This window comes from Tachypleus tridentatus, chromosome 6 (assembly GCF_004210375.1).
Source record: "Tachypleus tridentatus isolate NWPU-2018 chromosome 6, ASM421037v1, whole genome shotgun sequence".
In the NCBI taxonomy this organism is placed as follows: domain Eukaryota; kingdom Metazoa; phylum Arthropoda; class Merostomata; order Xiphosura; family Limulidae; genus Tachypleus; species Tachypleus tridentatus.
Genome location: NC_134830.1, coordinates 138,125,368 through 138,145,029, shown reverse-complemented (window position 1 = coordinate 138,145,029; position 19,662 = coordinate 138,125,368). Strand labels below are relative to the sequence as shown.

At 32.6% G+C, this 19,662-nt stretch overlaps 1 protein-coding gene across 11 annotated transcripts in view; it reads left to right on the top strand.

The window, feature by feature from the left end:
* The window catches only part of LOC143253797 (RIMS-binding protein 2-like), a 149,128-nt gene that overhangs the window by 92,720 nt on the left and 36,746 nt on the right, over nucleotides 1-19,662 (top strand). For 6 of the 11 annotated variants that reach the window (XM_076508188.1, XM_076508194.1, XM_076508193.1 and 3 more), the window contains 9 exons: nucleotides 904-984; nucleotides 2,332-2,445; nucleotides 4,241-4,396; nucleotides 6,138-6,272; nucleotides 7,404-7,632; nucleotides 8,322-8,600; nucleotides 10,934-11,047; nucleotides 13,427-13,525; nucleotides 15,010-15,108. In XM_076508188.1, the coding sequence (XP_076364303.1) occupies nucleotides 904-984; nucleotides 2,332-2,445; nucleotides 4,241-4,396; nucleotides 6,138-6,272; nucleotides 7,404-7,632; nucleotides 8,322-8,600; nucleotides 10,934-11,047; nucleotides 13,427-13,525; nucleotides 15,010-15,108 (1,306 nt within the window). Of the gene's footprint in view, nucleotides 1-903; nucleotides 985-1,837; nucleotides 2,138-2,331; nucleotides 2,446-4,240; nucleotides 4,397-6,137; nucleotides 6,273-7,403; nucleotides 7,633-8,321; nucleotides 8,601-10,933; nucleotides 11,048-13,426; nucleotides 13,526-15,009; nucleotides 15,109-19,662 lie in introns of those variants that run through there. The other 5 variants (XM_076508196.1, XM_076508197.1, XM_076508195.1 and 2 more) reach the window with 4 other exon arrangements.

The window sequence follows — 19,662 nt, the reverse complement described above, 5'->3', positions numbered from 1 at the left end:
TCTGTTCTCTGACATCCAGCGGTATCATCCAGTCCAGGTTTTAAGCATTGTAAGTCTACAGACATATCGCTGTCCCACTAGGGTGGTAGGTATAAGTGAACGGTACCTAATGCTACACGTGTGCTTAGATGGCCAAGTGTGAAATCCTGAGGCTTGCCGCTGACCAGAGAAGAGGCAACCAATTAGCGGCATTCGCCTCCTAAACTACTATTATTGTCTGAATAGTGGAGTTTACTGTCTCAGTTATAACGCATACCACATCAAAAAATGCGGTATATCGCATCTTGAACCTTGGGTCTTTTGTTCCGCATCCAGCAAACTAACCATTAGGCTACGCTAAACAAAATCCAATTTGCTTTTTATTGTAACTAATTACATTTACTAAGGTTTTTACGTGCTTTCCCTTTCGTTTTTAATTCATATTTTCATTCAGTCACAAGAGCTAATTCACGCGCCTTGGTTGTCTCGGTATCTTACGTATCGGGAAACATTTGGGTTGTGCGTGGTCTATTAGTTAATGTGTCCGGACTGTAAATCCAAAGATCCTTTCATTGTTGCAAAGGGGTGGTGGCTAGGTCTAGGAAAGAGCAGCTTAAGAGATGGCGGTGAGCGTTGTAGACAAATCGCATTTTTTCCAGTTTATCTGTTTAAAATTAGGGTTGACTACCTGTACATAGATAGATACCTTGTGTATCTTTGTATTAAACTCTGAAACAAAGAAGCAGACAAAATATAAAACTTTGGGCAATAACTTACACAAATATATAGAGCAATTGTGTTGTTTTTTTTAAATTTAAGCCTTTTGTCTTTATTAGTTATTTCTTGTCTTTTCTCGTAAAATATTCTGTTTGGAGAATGACATTTCGTATTTGTAAATGTTATATTACATTAAACATATTTTAGGAGAACCAGCTACAGAACTCCTTAGATCAAAAATCAGAATTAGAAACACAACTTCAGCAACAACTGGGTGTGCTAGAACCGGTGAGTAAAGATTAAACTTGTTCTAATAATCAGTCTCTTTAGTTGAGACAGCAAAGATAGGTCTCATGTAGATTTTTGCTTAACAAACAAACGATCCCGTTGATTAATACTTTTCAGTTATTATTTTACAGAGTTCACTCAGTACTTAAACTAACTCAAATCTTCAAATCTGGTTGAACTTCGAGAGTTGTTATTGGGATTTGGTCCATAATGTATACACGTATCTAATCTTTACAAACGTGACACTTTTAAATCTAACCAGTGTACACACCTCGGAATGTTTAGAAGTAAAGCTAGGAATATTACTGTCAGTGGTTGGAACTAAACTTTCTCTTGTTTTGTTGTTTTACTACGCACGCTTCGTGTTGTTTTCCATGTGATTGGCTATATATCAAGAAAAGCTGAAATTAATTTGAACTCTTAGTTACAAGTTAATGGGAGAATCTTGGAGTTTGATACTTGTTTAAAAACCAAAGTCCTTGCCATTCAAACTTCTACCTTAAAATGGAATGTCACACTCATCTTCACGTTGAATAGTGAAAGTGTCACGAAACAAATGAGCGGCATCGCCGTTAAACCAACTGTATAACTTTCAAAACCTCTGCTTCATGGCTTACCCTCAAAATGGTAATTTGAAAGGCTTAATTAGAATATAAAATATATTGAATAGACGGGCTGGAAAAACTCATACTTGTGGGTGTGTTCTTTTAAGTAAACACGAATGGGGAGTGGATGATTCTAAAACTTTAGTAATGTGTAGGCTATTTATTGACACCGTCAATCAACGAAACCACTCCCACAAACATTTACTGTGTGTTGAAGTCGGCTATTTCATTAATCGTTTTCTTCTAATGAAATGCTTGCAATACCATAAATGTTAGTACTTAAGTAAGCGAAAACGAGATTTTAGTTAAATATGCACTTCGTAATGGCTCAGCGGTAAGTTTGACGCTAAAAATTGGGTTTCGACACCCGTGATGGATAGAACACTGAAAGTCCACTGTGTAGTTTTGTGGTTAACAGCAACGAAAGCAAACAAACAAGTTTAGTGGTACTTCCTTTTTTGTCGCATTGTTAGTCTGCATTCGCCCTTATTGTGAACCACCAGCATATGGAGTACACATCTGATCAGAGGACCAGACTTCCTATCTAGGTAAAACACCATAACTGTAAAACAGCAATAATATTTTTCTTTCAGATTTGAGAAATTATAATAAACAATTTTTAAGTCACCAAACTTTTATTCAAGTTTATAAATTCCATTTTGTTTGTTCACTTTAACGTACGAAGAGTTAATTTTAATACCATCTGAATTTGAAATGTTTATTTCAATATCTGATAAACCAGGTATGTCATCACCTGAAGAACTCCCTGCAAGAGTTGCATTGTAAATACAGGAAAGCTCATTGTGACATAGACTGTCTGCAGGATAAACTTAGCAACCTGGAGACCTTAGTAAAGGTAACTAACTATTAAATTTTAATCATGGAAAGCATTAAGGGTTTGGTTTGCTTTTTTGTTTTGAATTTTGAGCAAAGCTACACGAGGGCTATCTGCGCTAGCCGTCCATAGTTTTGCAGTGTAAGACTAGAAGGAAGGCATTTTGTCATCACCACCCACCGCTAACTTTTGGGCTACTCTTTTACCAACGAATAGTGGGATTGACCGTCACATTATAATGCATCTACAGCTGAAAGAGCGAGCATGTTTGGTGTGACGGGGATTCAAACCTGCGACCCTCGGATTACGAGTCGACTGCCTTAATCGCTTGGCCATGTCGGGTCCTATTGCTTGGACCTGTGAAAGATTCTTGTGAGTCTTTTAACCGTCAAGGCTTATTATATTTGCAGTTTTTTTTTTTTCAAGACTGAACTGTGATTGCCTAAACTAATTATTTGTGTGTTTACAGGCCTGTGGTTAGTTACTGTATATCTTAACTTATAGTCATAAGGAAAACACATTCAAAAGTCTTTGGATAGGCGTGATCTAGTGAATGTTGAGTTGCAGATTGAAAGGTCTAGAGTTCGAGATGTTACTCCACTGACCTCGCCCGCATTTGTAGATCTGAGGGCGTTAAAAAAGTACCAGTTTGATTGGTTCGAACAGCTGATCGAACCAATGTGACCACAAATGCTTTTTAGTGACTACATTCTCTCTGGTCAGTAGTTCAAAATTAAGGATTGTATGCTTTAATCAGAGAGTTATTTGACCACGAGCACATAAGGTTGAAACTTCCAACATCAGGAATCAGAGCCCGAATAATTTCGTACAAAAAAAAATTAACGCTACTTACAATGTAGATTGTTTGTTTGTTTTTGGATAACAGTTTTGATAACTATCGCACCAGTGATCGGAACGTCATACCTTTTCTAAAAATATTCTTTTTTACTGTAATAGATATAGCTTGTAATAAAATAAAAGTTACTTTAATAGAAAAAAATTCAAATCGATTTAATTGTGCCTTTTCTTGAAAAAAAATTGAAATTACCTCAAATTATTATTTCGTTCAAGTTCAATAACAGAAAATAATTAATATTATTTCATTTTTTTTTTTTTATATTTGATCCATGAAGGTTAATTAGGTTATTGAATTGTGATACGATTTTGTATGTTTGTTTGAAGTTAGGCCCAGCATGGCCAGGTGGTTAAGTCACTTGACTCGTAATCTGAGGGTCGCAGGTTCGAATCCCCGTCACACCAAACATGCTCGCCCTTTCAGTCATGGGGGCGTTACAAAGTTTCAGCCAATCCCACTGTTTGTTGGTAAAAGAGTAGCTTAAGAGTTGGCAGTGGGCGGTGATGACTATCTGTCTTTCCTCTAGTCTTACACTGCTAAATTAGGGACGGCTAGCGCAACAGCCCTTGTGTAGCTTTGCGCAAAATTCAAAAACAAACAATTAACCCCGATGAAACTGGAAAGGCGAATCGTTGGTTAAATTAATATATATATATACATACACATGGAGTATCAACGTCATTTTTTTTCTAAACCTTTTATTAAAATATTATTACATTACCTACTAGTATTATTACTGTTCCATATTAAATTATATTTATAAGCCTAATATCTGGGTTATTATTGAAAACCAATGTTACTGGTGACTGAATTGTATGAATCATTATATTCCAAAAGCGCTTGTTAACTGTAAACGTCGTGGATTTCTTGTTACTGTTTTATATACACACACACGTTTTTTGTTCAAAGTTGTGGAATTTATTCTGAGTTTTGTTGATCGTTTTTGTTAAAATAATTCAGCACATGCGCGAAGCCGCAGAGAAGCGGAAAGAGTTGGAGAAGGAACATACAGATGCCCTTGCAGAATTACAGAAATATAAAGCGGAGGTCTGGGTTTTAGGCCAGAGTAAAGAATCTGAGAAACAACAGTCGTTAGAGCTTATTAAATCCTTAGAGGTGAGTATAAGAATAGATGTGGAATAACCCAACAGTGATATAATGTTGAACTTACAGGGGTTGTCTGTATTAGTAAAAGTACTACTGTTAGTGATACTTGTAGTTAATAGTATATTCACAGTAATTGTGAATAATTCTGACACTATCGGTGTGATTAGGATATAGTATCGTTTGCGTGGTTTTTACTGAATGAACATGTATGCAAGGATGGGTGTACAATTTCTACAAGTTAAAACAAAACTTAAGGGTATATCACAAAGGTAAAGATTAATTTATTACTGGCGACGTTTTGAGGAAACTTATTATCAGTGAATGTAATATGTTACACGAGAAGAAACAATAACATATAGTTTCCTGGAATACAACAGTGCTGGCAGGCAAAAAAACAGCTAGTGGTGATAATATGTTTACTTTTAAATGTTGTTTTTATTATTTATTATTATTATTATTATTAGCTGGTTAAGTAATCCATAAAGAAGAATGAATAAATCAATCCAGATATACAAACACATAATGGAACTTTTAATACATGTTTGTAAACAACACACAAGTTCATACTTTGGTGAGGTTATTCATTTTTTTTCCTTTTAACTTACGTGTGTACAAGAAAATAAGAAACTCTCTAAACAATTACAATAATTTATTGTGTGTTGTTTAAGAGACAGAATTTGTAAACTTTGTTATCATTTTTCCTGGTTTGAAGTCCCAGAAGACCTGACAGGGCCTGTTGTTAGAACACTCAATTCACAATCTGCAGGTTGTTGATTCTAACCCCTATCACTGAAAATGCTTGCCATTTGAGCTATGTGGGCTTTATAACGTGATGCTCTATCCCAGTGTTTGTTGGTAAAATAGTTGGTAGTGGATTGTTTTCACCAACTGCCTTTTGTCTTGTCTATCAGTATCAAATTAGAGATGGGTCAAGTAGCTATGGAAAAAACTAAACAAACTAATTAAGTTTCAGTTAAGAAATGAACTATTAAAATTTTTTGTATATTGTAAAATAAACTTGACCCCGAGAAAGTTGTTTGTGTGTGTAAATGTGAAAGATAATCAGAATCTTATTAACACAACAATATAGTGAAGTGTCTGTCTGTCTGGCAAAACAAAAATCATGAAGTTGAAGTTTGTGATGTCCTGCTTTTGCCTTGGTTTTTGAATAAGTTAATGACCTGGCCTCTTTGTTGAGGCCAAAATTTGGCAGAGAATCCAAAACGATATCTCACTAGATCAAAGTAAGGTCGGAGAAGTCTGTTAAAAATTTCAAGTTTTACATACTTGTGTTCAGTTGGTCAAATAAGCAGTTGTTGTTAAGATTATAATGTTGATTGTATTATTAAAAAAACAACATAGATATTTTAAAACTTAGTTAAAGGTGTAAGAATGCTTGTTGGAGAAGAGATTTTTATTGAGATAGATTGTCTTTACTGATTGTAATGTGGGTCTTGCATTGGTTGTGTCTTTCCAGCCAGTTGCTAGTCCATGTATGTTGCTATCACTGTCAGTGCTATACTGTTTTGCTCAATGAAATTTTCAACTTTTTCTTCCCTTCATGTGTTTTATTTATGTAAAAGCTCTTCAGTGATTGATTTTTTACGGTAAGATGTATATCTTTAAATGTCTTGCATATCTGTAATTTTAATGATTTAGTGTATGCTAGTATTAGATGAGGGATTGCAGTGAGAATATGTTTTCCTGTAACAGTGATGGGTTCTGTATTTCATTGTTTGTTTCTTTCCAGTCTAAAGTCAGAGAACTTCAGAAGAAATGTGAACTCCAGAATGTTCTCCATGAAGAACTTGTTTTGGAGATGGCAGCACTGAGACGTTCACAGGCCAAACGGGCATGGAGTACACAGCGGTCTCATTCAGCTGATGTAAACCTAAAAAGCTACTTATATTATTGGCAATATCAGGGACTAATTTAGCGGAATTTCACTAGAACTATACGTGCAAGAGATGTGGGGGCTGCTAAGATTCCTAGACAAAGCCTTTCTGAATTCACGAGAAACTAGGGTTATGATAAGATATTACGTCTTAGTTATTTTCTCATAAGATTGGGTTTTAACAGCAATTATTAATATTAAGTGAAAATGTTAAAGTATTAGGTTTGTTTTCCATAGACCTACAGAAAATTTGAAAATATGTTAGATTTTAGTAAACTTTTGAAATAAATTTTTTTAAATACAATTGTAATCAAATCTACAGGCTTGACCTCAGTAGAAAAGACACTATTAAGTTAGTAACTGTTCAACTTATTGTACTGTTATTGTTTGTTTTTGGTCAACTTTAGCTGATATTCTTAGAACTTAGAATTTGTTTCTGGAACTACATATATAAAGTCTTTATTTATAAGTAATAAAATTTTTGAAAAATAAGGAAGAAGTAGGAATGACAATGCCAAAAAGTACACAATTTGCATGAATTTGAGTTTGAATAAAAGCATTTATTTAAAATGAATAGTGCTGTAAACTTTAACTGTGCTAATAATAATCAGTATGTTATCTTTGTTTTTACTGCTTGTATATAAAAAAAAAAAAAATAATTATGTCATTCAGTTTTTGTTTTATACTTTGAAATCAAAGGTGTGTAACTTTTACAGATTGAGTTAGAATCAGTGAGTAATGGAAATTTATAAATTTGGCTATATATATCATCAAGTGGACACAGGTAACCTTTCCTTACTTGTAAGCTGTTTGTATCATTTCTTTGTAGGCTGTTAATGTTGTATGACTTTCATTAACTTATACTCTCAATTAATGCTTCCATGCAATAGTGGGAGACCTTAATACTTGGTTTTGTATTTAACATAAGTTACTACTGCATATGAAACTTTATAAACTGACTGCACTTTGCAGGGTTTATTGAAACAAGTTAATTATTTCTAAATAATCTTTAGTTTAATAATGTATATATTATTATAAGTATTGCAGTGTGAACTTTAAAATTCAGGTTGCTGTATTTCATGCTAAAATTTTGTATATTTCTATACTTTGGTGTCTCCATAGATTCCACACGATCAAGAGCCACATGTTGCCCATGAATTGGACAGGATACTGGCCAGCACAGGAATGTTGATGTCCAGCACATGTGGGCAGTATTCCTCTTCAATACCTCCTCTCTCATTATCTTCAGCTCCATCATCATCTCTTCCATACTTGGATCAAACAGGCCTGTTAACTCGTACATCAGCTCCCTGGACTGACTCGTCTTCATTATCTTTCACAGCTAGTAAATGTATGCATTATTTGTCGATAATTTGAAATCAAGATGTTTTTCTCTTCATGTGATTTAGCACATTATTTTTATGTATAGAGTTGTAATGTGTTTTGTATGTGTGAATGTCATGAAAGCAGAAATAATGATAGAATTTTTTTTTTCTATTTACCATATTGTTGCTGTTTATAGCTATTTGAAATTATAAGTTACATTAGGAATCAAATTGTTTACTATAACTATTTTCATAAACATTTGGTAAGCAGTAGAATATCCAAAACGTTCTTTTTAATCACCATTCACTTGATTCAAGTTTAGATTTATCTTTTTATTAGATTTAAGATTTTATTATTGTTTTCAGTGTTTTATTACATTGAAGATAAAAAAACCCCAAAAAACTTGATGTTTTTTGTTTAACTCTTAAGCAGTAACCATCATCAATTGATACTGCTACCTACAACCTTAATACTGCATTATCCAAAAATGAGTTTTCCCTGTAAATAAGTTATGAAATTGGCTTTCCTTGTAAAATTATTATGGTTGTTTTGTGATTCATGCTAAGTATGCTTATAACAGATTGTTTTAAAAAAATCTGCAGTTTGATTGTAAATATTTATGATGAAATTTTTGTATATTGCTAAATAATGTATGTGATAAAATTGAAACGTTTTTTCTACAGTTTTTTTTCACCATAATTTTATTTGAATCAGTTCTAGGTCCAGCTACATCAACATCTTACAAGGTACCAGACTATAGACTGTCTTCCCTGACTACTACCTCTGGAAATGTCTTACCATTCTCATTGAGGGCTGTTCCAGCTCCTTCAACAGTGAACCCAGTTTTTACAGAGAAACTTTCATTCACATCCTCCTCACTTTCAACTCCAGCAATGTTAGAATCAGCTTCCAAAGAGATAGACAGGATTCTTCAACGCATTGAACAGGATAATAAGCTTCTAGCTGAGATAGATAAATCTAGAAGAACCTTTTGTAAGCCCTACAAACTTCTATTTTTTTACATTGTTTACAATTTCAAAAATTAAACTATATGTTTCCATCAGTATTTTGGCTTTCAGTTTTCTTAGGAAGTCTAGTCTGCCACAACTGCAGATATAATATTAAGAATAAATATACATAGAAGATTGTAATAAGTATTTGAAGAGCTTAAGATACATGCTATGTGCCTGTGTGAAGCTAGAATTTCAACAATAGCAAGAAAAAATCTAATTGCTATCAAATAGTCAGAAACATAACAGATAAAAGAACTGAAAACTGATGAAGATTATGACAGATATATAAGTGTATAGTTCACAAAAGAATATTGATGTATTCATTTGGGTCATCTAAACTTCAATTAAGCTAATCAGAACTGAAATGCAGTTGGCAAATTGTCTCTATTCATGATTGAGTACTTTATATTAAAAATAATTTTGGATATGTAAATCAGAAATTCATATAACAATCACAGCTGATTGTATAAAGATTAATTGGAATGACATGTATCAGAACTACATTTTGACGTTAGGTGGTTCTTCATAAATGGTGTAATGCCACAAAAATTGGTCTCACTTGAAAAGGGTGTGCAATACCCTTTATGGTAGAAAATATTCATACACTTGTATAATAAAGATGTGTTCAGATCGGATATTTAGAATTTCTAACATGGAGGTATCCCTTATACTTTATGTCAATGGAAGACAAAGAAATGTGTCAGTGTGGGGCACCAGAAACATTCAGGAGAAGACCTCCAATAAGTCATACTCCAGCTATGGTAAGGAAAATGCAGTGTTGTGTGACAGTGGTGGGTAAGTGGCAAAAGCCATGTATGTGCCTTGGGCAATAGAAAATACAGTAATGAAGAAGGATTTCTTTTTTGAAAAGTGACATAAACTGCATGTACACATTGTTTTCACAATGTCTTACTTTTACTATTGCATACCTCAAGCAGCTTGAGAATGAAACAGGTATTCATGAATTATGCTATCCATATGAAGTAAAAAGTAATATCTGTGGATTTCAGTGTGATAGGATAATTGAAGCAGGCACTGGGGAATCAATGTTTTTACACACTAGATAGGTTGTGGAAAATGTGCAGAAAGAAGGGATGTGCTCTGAACACAACAACTTTATGATGGAATCTCTTTCAATGAAAACTACAATGCAGAGCTATATTCAAGATGCATGGTTGTCAGAATGTAAATGTAAACGTGAGAACATGGACTATAAAGATGTGGTGAGACTCCAAAATAGTTGTAATATAACTACTTAGCTTTTGTGTATGACTTCAGAAATTAAAATTGGAGGAACAGTTTTCCTTTTCTTTTTTCTGTATGTGAATAATTATCATGTGATAATTAGATGTAGATTCTAGAGTGCCTTTATATATTAAACTCCCTCTGTAGCTCAGCAGTAAATATGAAGGCTTATGACACTAAAAATTAGGTTTTGACATCTGTGGTTGGCAGATTATGTAGTTTTGTGCTTAACAACAATCCAAAAGCATAATAGTTTGGATTATTTGGCCTTGTCTAGTAGGATAAATAGGACTTTCTGTTAAATTAATGTAACGAAAACTCTTGGAAAATATTTTCACAGCTATTGTGCATTTCAGTATCTGATTCATTTACAGACAACTCACATTTAAGGGTTACATTTATTACCCATATTAATATTTTGTACATGTGTAACAAAAACTTGCATTTCTTATTTTTTAAAAAATTATGTAAGTATTTTTACACAACCATATGGCTTGAGTTCTAGGCCTAACTATAAAATAAGCTGATCTCTAACACTGTAATGCTAAAAGCAAAGTTGTCTTGAGTACTCTTCTTAACAATTAACTGGCAAGTGAACTTCTCTGGTGGTCATATTATAGGTTTTGTTAATCATTGTGAACTCTTACACTTTGTCATAACTAGTGCTTCTTTAGGTCAAAATTTGAACTCTAGGTAGGAAAGGATACACACACACACACACACACACAAAATTAAATTATTTGCATAATAATTTCTATCAGTTTCTTAATAATTTACATTTTGAAAGCTAATAGTTTAGTTTATTTGATGTTCACCTAACTGGATAAATAGATTTTTAAAGTTAAGCAGCGTAATTTTCTCATTTCATGAGATAAGTAAACAGCAATATTCTTTAATTGCCAATTTGACATAATATTTTTACAGATAAAAAGCATAGTTTTGTCATCCTCATGAGGTAAGTAAACAATGATATTTTTGAAATGCTAGTTCAACATGAAATGTATTTGGCAAACAGCTGGTATTTGAATATTATAAAAGAGCTGTGATAAAGTTACATTAATTTCCTAGCTTCATCTGTTCCTGGATCTCCAATATTTTCTGAATCTGTTGAAAGAACAAAATCTGGTACTGAAGGAGAGACGAGACTCAAAGAAGAGATTTCTCACTTTGCATCAAAGTTGAGTGAGTACAAGATGGATATTAACTAACAAAAACAACACCAAAAAGTATTTCTAAATATTTTCAAGCAAAATATATTAAAGCTATTCAAATAAATGTTTATGTTTTTATGAGCTAGTGGTTTTACAATAAGGAAGCATGTCTTTAAAACAGGTATGATGTTTTGATCATTGTTGCAATTATTCTCAAATACAGAAGTTTTAACTGTAAAGAAGGTTTTAATAATTTTGATTGTTAACTGTTGATTTAAATACTAAAACATTTTTTTGCTGTTAAAACTTCATGTATTTAAGAATGATATCACCACTGATAAAAATGTTGTACCTTTTTATAATCAGTAAGTAAACTCAAGATGGCACAATAAATGTTCTGTAAGTTATGAGTAATTCTGAAAGGTATAACCTGAAAATTCAAATCAAACACCTCTGTGGTATCATATGCAAATAATTTTAGTGTATAAATATGGGTATATCTCAATAAGAACCACGGAAAACAAATCACCATAGCATGAGTGAAAGGAACTCTAAAATTAATTGTATTTTAATGTGATGAAAGAGTTGGCAATGGAAGAATGGCTAAAGTCCATGAGGATTTTCAGTAAACTTTTTTTTACTGTTGTCTGCATTGAATATGATAACAATGCATTTTTTGTCTCATTGGAAAACATCGATCTACGTGGCCAGGTTGCCCAAAACCAACAGAATGAAAAGTTCACGCAGTGAGGAGAAGTGTAGCTGATGACTTCAGTCAAATGTAAATTAATGTTGTAGAAGAGGTACAAGTGTGCCTCAGTACCATTAGAAGTTATTTTCACACCTTGGGTGACAGTCAGACAGTTTTCAGTGGGCATAAGCATGGTTACAAAGAAGAAAGGAGGAGTACTTGCCTCCCCCACTCTTTCTTTCTTTCTTTTTTTCCTGTGGGGTGCATTATACACATGATATCCACAACAACTAAGTCAAACTTTCAATGTTCAAAAACATGCTAGCATTTTCATAAACAAATATCATTGGTTCTTACTCTCAAGAATCTTTTACAAATTTGGAGAACAGGCAGGACTTGCACAATACACATCCAACAATATATGTCACATACATCAAACTGAAACACACGTAGGTATTAAAATAAATGTGTAATGGTAAATCCATTAACCTGGGAGACTTGGGTACAAATTTTGGCAGGGTAGGAGTAATCTTTCAGTTAAGATAATTTTATTTTTCTAACCATGCAGATTACCTTCAAATGCTTTTGGATATTGTGGAGGCAGTAAATTTAAGTGAACTTAAAAAAGCTTGAAAGATTTATTTTTATTAATAGTTTTAATTTAATTTAGAGGATGGAACAGCCAAGATTGACCAACATGTCCTGTATTGTACCAAAACATGTTCTCTTATGTTAGATTTTAAAGTAAAGAGCTGGAGGTTAAAATACACATGCAATAGTAATTTGTAGGCTTAAGTATATAATCTATATAATTTTAGATTTTTTAAACTATAATCTGTCCTACAATACAGCTGTAGTTATCTGTTGATCTGAGTTTAGAACTTTAAAAACTTGTTACATTAGGTAAATGATTGTATCGTATATGTCACTTTAAATATTATAATCAGTAATTGTTTTGTTCATACTGAAAATGCAGGATGTTTACATTTTTATTTTGCGTTTTAGACTGTAAAATGTAATGTTACCTAAGGTTGCTAATAGTCAGGACACAATGTATTGTGTAAGTGACCTGCCACAAATTCAGCTCATCTTAAACTGTAAATCTGGTACTCAATGGAATTAGTTTATGAAAGATAAATTAGGTTTAAATGGTGTTACTCCTATTTGTTTTTAAAACCAGAATGAGCCAGTTAAGGCAGCAGTGTCAGTGGTGATCAAAAGGTTGACTGCTGTGTTTTGTTTTGAATTTTTGCCAGTTTATGGCATGATATACCAGTTATATGCAGAGAGTATTTCTAAGTTCAAAATAATTAAACTTTTGATTATAATTAGTATAGATATTACAAAACACAAAGTCACTGGTACAATAATATGGTCAAAGGTTAAAATTCATTCTTAATAAGCAGGAAAGTGAAAACCAATATTTTTGGTATTCAACATGCTATTTTGCAACTGAGAATGTCTGCCATGTTACAAAATTGTTGTGTAATTTCTATGGAAATATTGAACAAACTAGAGGTATATCAGCTGGTCTCTAAGATGTATTTCACTTTGTGTGTTAAAATGTGCTACTCTTCATACTTGGTGTATAATATGTATGAATATGTTTGACACAAAAGTTTATTGTCACTGATACTTAATTAGCTGACATAGTTACATGTACTTTACTTATTCATCATTGTAACATTTGCTTTCATCATTTGCTGTGTGTGTGAATAGAGCCTTCTTTCTCCTCTCCTGCCATTGACCAACTGCTGCTCGAACCACAGAGATCAAAACAAATGAACTCGCAGTTGGCTAGGTACAGGGGAATCAGGAGTAAGTAAATCAGTTTCTGTAATATTCAACTGAACTGATTGTTCCACTACTGTAGAATTCTGATACAAAGTACTGTAAGAATGTTTCTACCACTCTTATGTTTTGTAAAAGTTACTTGTATATTGAATTTGTACTTCTAATGAAAAATCTGTTGTTCATATTAAAATTAACATTAAAAACCCTAATCAAAGCTAGGACAATGGTGTGTGTATATATATATATATATATATATTTGCAAAGTTACAGATATACAAATAATATTTGTATTTTTAACATTCCAAATCAAATCAATAAAAACAGTACAGTCATATTGCAAAATATTTATTCATATACAATATATAATTTTTAAAAGAAAAACTTCGTAATAAATATCTATATTTAACTTGAAACTGATCTACTCATCAAAGAGTTAAACAACAGAATGTATGAATTATGGACAGAAGCTAGAGTTGATAACTACTACAAAAGTTTTTATTGACTCATTGAGGGACTTCCATTTTGGGGGAACTTCAAACCATTGTTTGGTTAGATTGTTGATTGATTAGACCCTAGTGATACACTACTTTAAAGTAGTGTACAATATCAATTAAGCCACAATTTTCATAGAACTGTGGTTATTAGATGTACTTATGTGCATACAGGAGGATTATGTTTGATTGGACTATTATTTTCTATTTAATTTAGCAGGTCTGTTAGTGGCATCAACAGTTTTTGCTTTTATAAAAACAATTACTGTTGTTAACACTGTATTTCAAAAGGGCACACAATTGAAAAATCTTATGGCCTCTTGAACTGTTTATTAAAATTCAACTGTTATTTTATTTTTTGAACTCTAATTATTTTATACATTAAACTGATTAATATTTTAAATTTAATTACTAAACAATCAACATTTTTATTTTCTTGAATCTTGTAAATTTTATTATGTCCAAATTATTATCATCATTGTTTGTCAAATTTATAAAAGGCAGATATTAACTTGGTTCAGATTAGTTTTTAGCCACAGAGACATAAATGTTATTGGACACTGTCCCCATTTGTACACATAAATCAGGGTTTAAGGAGTTATGATGTGAAATATCTTTGTCTTGAAACATTTAAAGTGCAATTCTGACTATGAATGCATTTTCTTTAATGATATATAAATGTTACTCAGCATATTAAGGTGTTTTTAATTTGTATTTTGAGTAAAGAAGTCACTAACTTATCAAAGATAAAATAAGGTTATAATGTAAATTTGTTTTACTCAGTCCTATTATTTAAATTGTAAGTTAACATTTGTGTTGGCAATAAATGTATTTGTTTTTGTAAGTGTTACCATAGAATTCAGAGTTTAACACCATCTTCAAAACTGTTATTTTAAAATTTTTGGCTTATGAATTAAAGAAACCACACGATACACAACTTTAAAATTTTAATCACATGTTCCTTTTATTATATGTTTTTGTTACTTGCACTTATAATTGTTATTTTGCTATGATAAGGGTCAACTGTTACTCGGCAAGAGCTTGAGCTGCTTATGGCCAAACTAGAACAGGATAACAGAATTCTTGCTGATCTTGATCGCAAAAGGTCTCAGTATGGTATGTTGAGATTTTATTATTTCAAAGTTTAGAATTATTTATTGCATTTCATGCTTTGATGTAGTTGTATGGTGTTTAAAACCATGTAAGGGATTAATGGAATATAAAAACTGATGTAACTGTCAAATTGTATCTTCTCGTAGCACTTGTTAACCTCCTGTTGGTGTTATACAGTGTTGGCTGTGAAATGTCGTGGCATGACTTGCATCAAGATTGCATTACTAACTTGTCAAATGTAGCTATATCATCTGCTTCCAATAAAATTTTGTGACCGAATGATTAAGTGATTTGTCGTATGTAAGTTGATATGTTAGTAAATACTGTTTGGGCATAAGTCGTGCCAAGACATTTTAGAGGGAAAATTGTATAACAACAACAGAAAGTGAACAAGTGAGAAAAGAAGTTATATCAGTTTGGCCCCCCAGATTAAATGTCACTTTTTCAAAGGGCAGGTGACATTTCTTGGATCCACTCATGGATAGAGACAAATAAAGACGGTACAATAATTCCCAAAGCCAATGTCTCATATAAGTTTAAGATAGTAACTTAGTATAACTTAGTAAGTTACTTCAGGAGATACATTAAAGGTTTTGTCCAGACTGCAGGATTCTATTCCAAAGACAGCTGGTATGAGTATTAAAACGACCCATGGCCAGGTTAAGATTCAACTTTAAAGGTATTTAAAAAATTGGAATCAACTTGTCAGTTCTCTATCTTGTAGAGAAATCATTCAAGACAGAGTCAGAAAATATTGCTAGTTGTTCCTGTGGCATTGGCCTATGGCCATGTGGTTAAGGTACTTGACTCGCAGTTTACATGTTGAGAGTTCAAATCCCTGTCCCACCATATTTGTCATTGTAATGTGATGGTCAATCCCACTATTCATAGGTAAAATAATATCTCAGTATCTATGGGTGGTGATTACTAGCTGCCTTCCCTCTAGTATTCCACTGCTGAATTGGGGATGGCTAGTGCAGACAGGCCTCTTGTAGCTTTGCACAAAATTGGAAAAAAATTGGTGTTGAGGACCATTATGTTGTAACAAATGCACACTATGTTTCAACATCAAAGTGTAGATAGAACAGTCTCCTTTATAAGGTCAACGTACTATTAGCCAACATTGTTTCATGACACTGAACAAGTTGTCCATACTTTCAGTTGCTGTAACATTGCTAAGGAACCATTCCCTAGAATTAAGGCAAAAATAATATAATAGCTGTTGATTATATAGTCTTTGAAATGTTGTCATGAGCTGTAGAAAAACTACTTGAAATAATGGGAATTTTCTTGAAATACATTCTTGCTATTACAACCAAAGATCAGACAGCAAAGACCATAGCTAGAATTTTTGTTAAACAGTGGTTCTACTGGCTAGGAATCCCAAAGAGATTTCCCAGTGATCATGGTAAGAATTTCAAGAATAACATTATTCAAGAGTTATGTAATGTTTATTATATTTCATAGTCTAGAATGACATTATATCACCCACAGGAGGATTGCTAGTGAGAAAGATTTAAATGGATACTGTTCGTGACTTGTTGTCCATGTTAAACATGAAACAAAAGCTTAAGAGGCTCGATTTTCTTCTACTGCTTGTTTATATATAATTACACATCATGTGCAACAATATGAATATGTCCTTACACATTGTATTTTGGTACTAGCCTCAATTACTGATTGATAATTTCATTTTGAGTGCTGATTTTTGTGCTGAGTGCAAAATTGATGGATGCTTATATTTCACAGGATGAAGCACATGATCAAACATGTCAGTTACAGGATTCACAATAAAGGTCAACAGTGGAAACGGGGTCATGACAGAATAGACAAATTTTTAGATTTTAAAATTTCTACCAAAGTTCTTCTGAGGAACAGAACTAAGGGTGGATCAAATATCAAAGAATATAACACCCAGTAAAGTTATTGGACATATTACAGACAACAGCAATGCTTATCTTATTCGAAACATTTATGATATTTCTATAAAAACCATTAATAGGTTGGAACTTTTAGAGTATATGAATCAAGATTTATTTGGTGATGAACATTTACAAAACGTTTACAATGTAGCAACAATTTGTATGGTTATGAGGATATTATCCCTATTTTTAATTAAGATATTGGATATACGAGAAGCTGGAATTTGCATTGAGAAACTAACACAGCTTAGAATTCCTTTCAAGCTTCTAATGTCCACAGACACAACAGCAACAATCCTTATCTTACAAGGATTATACAAAAACCATTCTTGGGCTAGTTAAGCTATTGCAGCATTCGTTTGAATGTGGAAATAGATAGGAGTCAAGTGATTATTAGCTTTTATACTTTATGTTTTTCATTTTTATTTTTTTAGATTGGTTTAGATTTAAGTTGTGTGGACACTTTAGCCCTCTTCCACCCTTATGTAACTTCTCTTGCCACTTTTTCATTTCCTGTTGTTGTTATACAATGTTGCTGCTAAGATGGGGTGGCAAGATTTTTGTCTAATCAGCATATTCTAACATGTGATATGACATATGGTAAAGGCCCAGCTTGTCTAGGTGGTTGGGGTGCTTGACTTGTAATTTGATGGTTGACGGTTTGAATCCCCATCTCACCAGACATTCTCGCCCTTTCAACTGTGAGGGCACTGGCGTAGCTAGGGGGGCAAGGGGGTACATCTCTTCCTGGGCGCAGCATAGGAGGGGCTCCAAAATTGATGTTACATAATTTGGAATTATGGCTTACATTTCATCACGAGGGGGTGCGAAAACTGACTTTGTTCCCAGGTGCTGAAAACCCTAGCTACGCCACTGTGTGAGGATGTTGTAATGTGACAGTCATTATGACTATTTGTTGGTAAAAGAGTAGCCCAAGATTTGGTGGTGGGTGGTGATGATAAGCTGCCTTCCATACAGTCTTACACTGTGAAATCAGGGATAGCTAGTGCAGATAGCTCTCATGTAGAGAAAAATATATATGTAAAAATGGCTGGTTTGGGTTGAGAAAATTTTTTACGTAGAGGAGCGAGCAATGTTTCGATCATCTTTGGTCATTGTCAGGTTCACAAAGAAAGAAAGAGGTAACTGACCGATAGCTGACCACATGTTTGAAGGGGGTTGTGAAGCATGTAGCTTTGCATGAAATTCAAAAAACAAACAAGACATACAGCAAATCACTTACATAAGTCATTCAGCCACAATATTTTAGATGGAACAAACAATTTTAATAATAGCTGATATTAACATGAACAACACATATATAAACTTAGTTAAAAAGTATTATAGGGAACTAGCTAAATTTGGTATCTGCATGTGATGGACTTAACTGTTCTTGTAATTGTAGATTTTGAGTTCAGTTGTAGCTGCCCATCTATTGTTTAAATATGCTCTTGTTATTTTAGATTACTTGTTTGTTATTAAATGAAATGCCCTACAGGTGGCACATCAGTATATCTATGGATTTATGCTGCCAGAATCAGAGTTCTGATTCTACAGAGGCTACACAGGTAGCCCATTGTGTTGCTTTGTGGTTAACCTCAAAGAAACCAAATTAAATGAAATGAAATATAGTTTTATTTAATCTTCATCTGTTCTGACTAATGTGATTTAAGTTGAAGTAAATTCTGATAATTGTGCATTTTTCATAGTATACAATTTGTGACGTGTCTATTAAGTTATCAAAATGTTTATTTGTAATTTTGTCATATACATATTATTTATAAACTTTATACTGTAATATTTTAGTGATTAAATTCTTATATTTATTTTTTTCTTTTCTCTAGTAGTTTTGTTAATAAACACATGAACCATTATTGAATGTCTTTATTGTATTGGGTCTCAAAATAACCAACTTGTCTCTTTTATATTTCAGTAGGGCCCTCATACAGCATCCTACTGTGTAAATATTAAGTTTTTGTTTAACGAAACACCCAGAATAAAGAACCAAAAAACTGAGTAATATTCACATGTTTTCTTTGCTGAAGACATAGAATGCCCAAGCATTAATTAATTAATTAATTGCAGTATTGATGGTAATTTCGTTTATGCAATCCATATGTTATTAGGGATCCTTAACCAACAAAATTATGGTCTTATAGTGAATTTAGTGCTCAAATTGGTTAAAAAAATGTGGGGTTCATTTAACCATATTGGTAATTTTAGGGTTAACAAACCAAAATTTGATTATCTAAACTTGACATTTATCAGTTATTAATCAAACTTTCACAATATGCACACAGGTTTAATAGAATATATTTTATTAAATAGGGCTATGACACACTTTAACTTTTGAAATAGGTTAATTATTTTCATAAAATCAAATTGGATAATCACCTGAGATTTTGAATAACATTAGAAAATGTGACATAGGTATAAAAATAGCCAGAACTAAGAACTAGAAACAGTATAGTAAATATATTGTATGCTTTTCTAGTAAAAATGCATACATAGATTTATCCTTGATTTAGCATGTCAATTTGTGTTTAATTATGTGAATGACTTTTAAAAATGTAATCTAGTGTACTAGTTGCATCTGTTGTACTTCGAATGACACCTAAGGATTACTGTAATTACC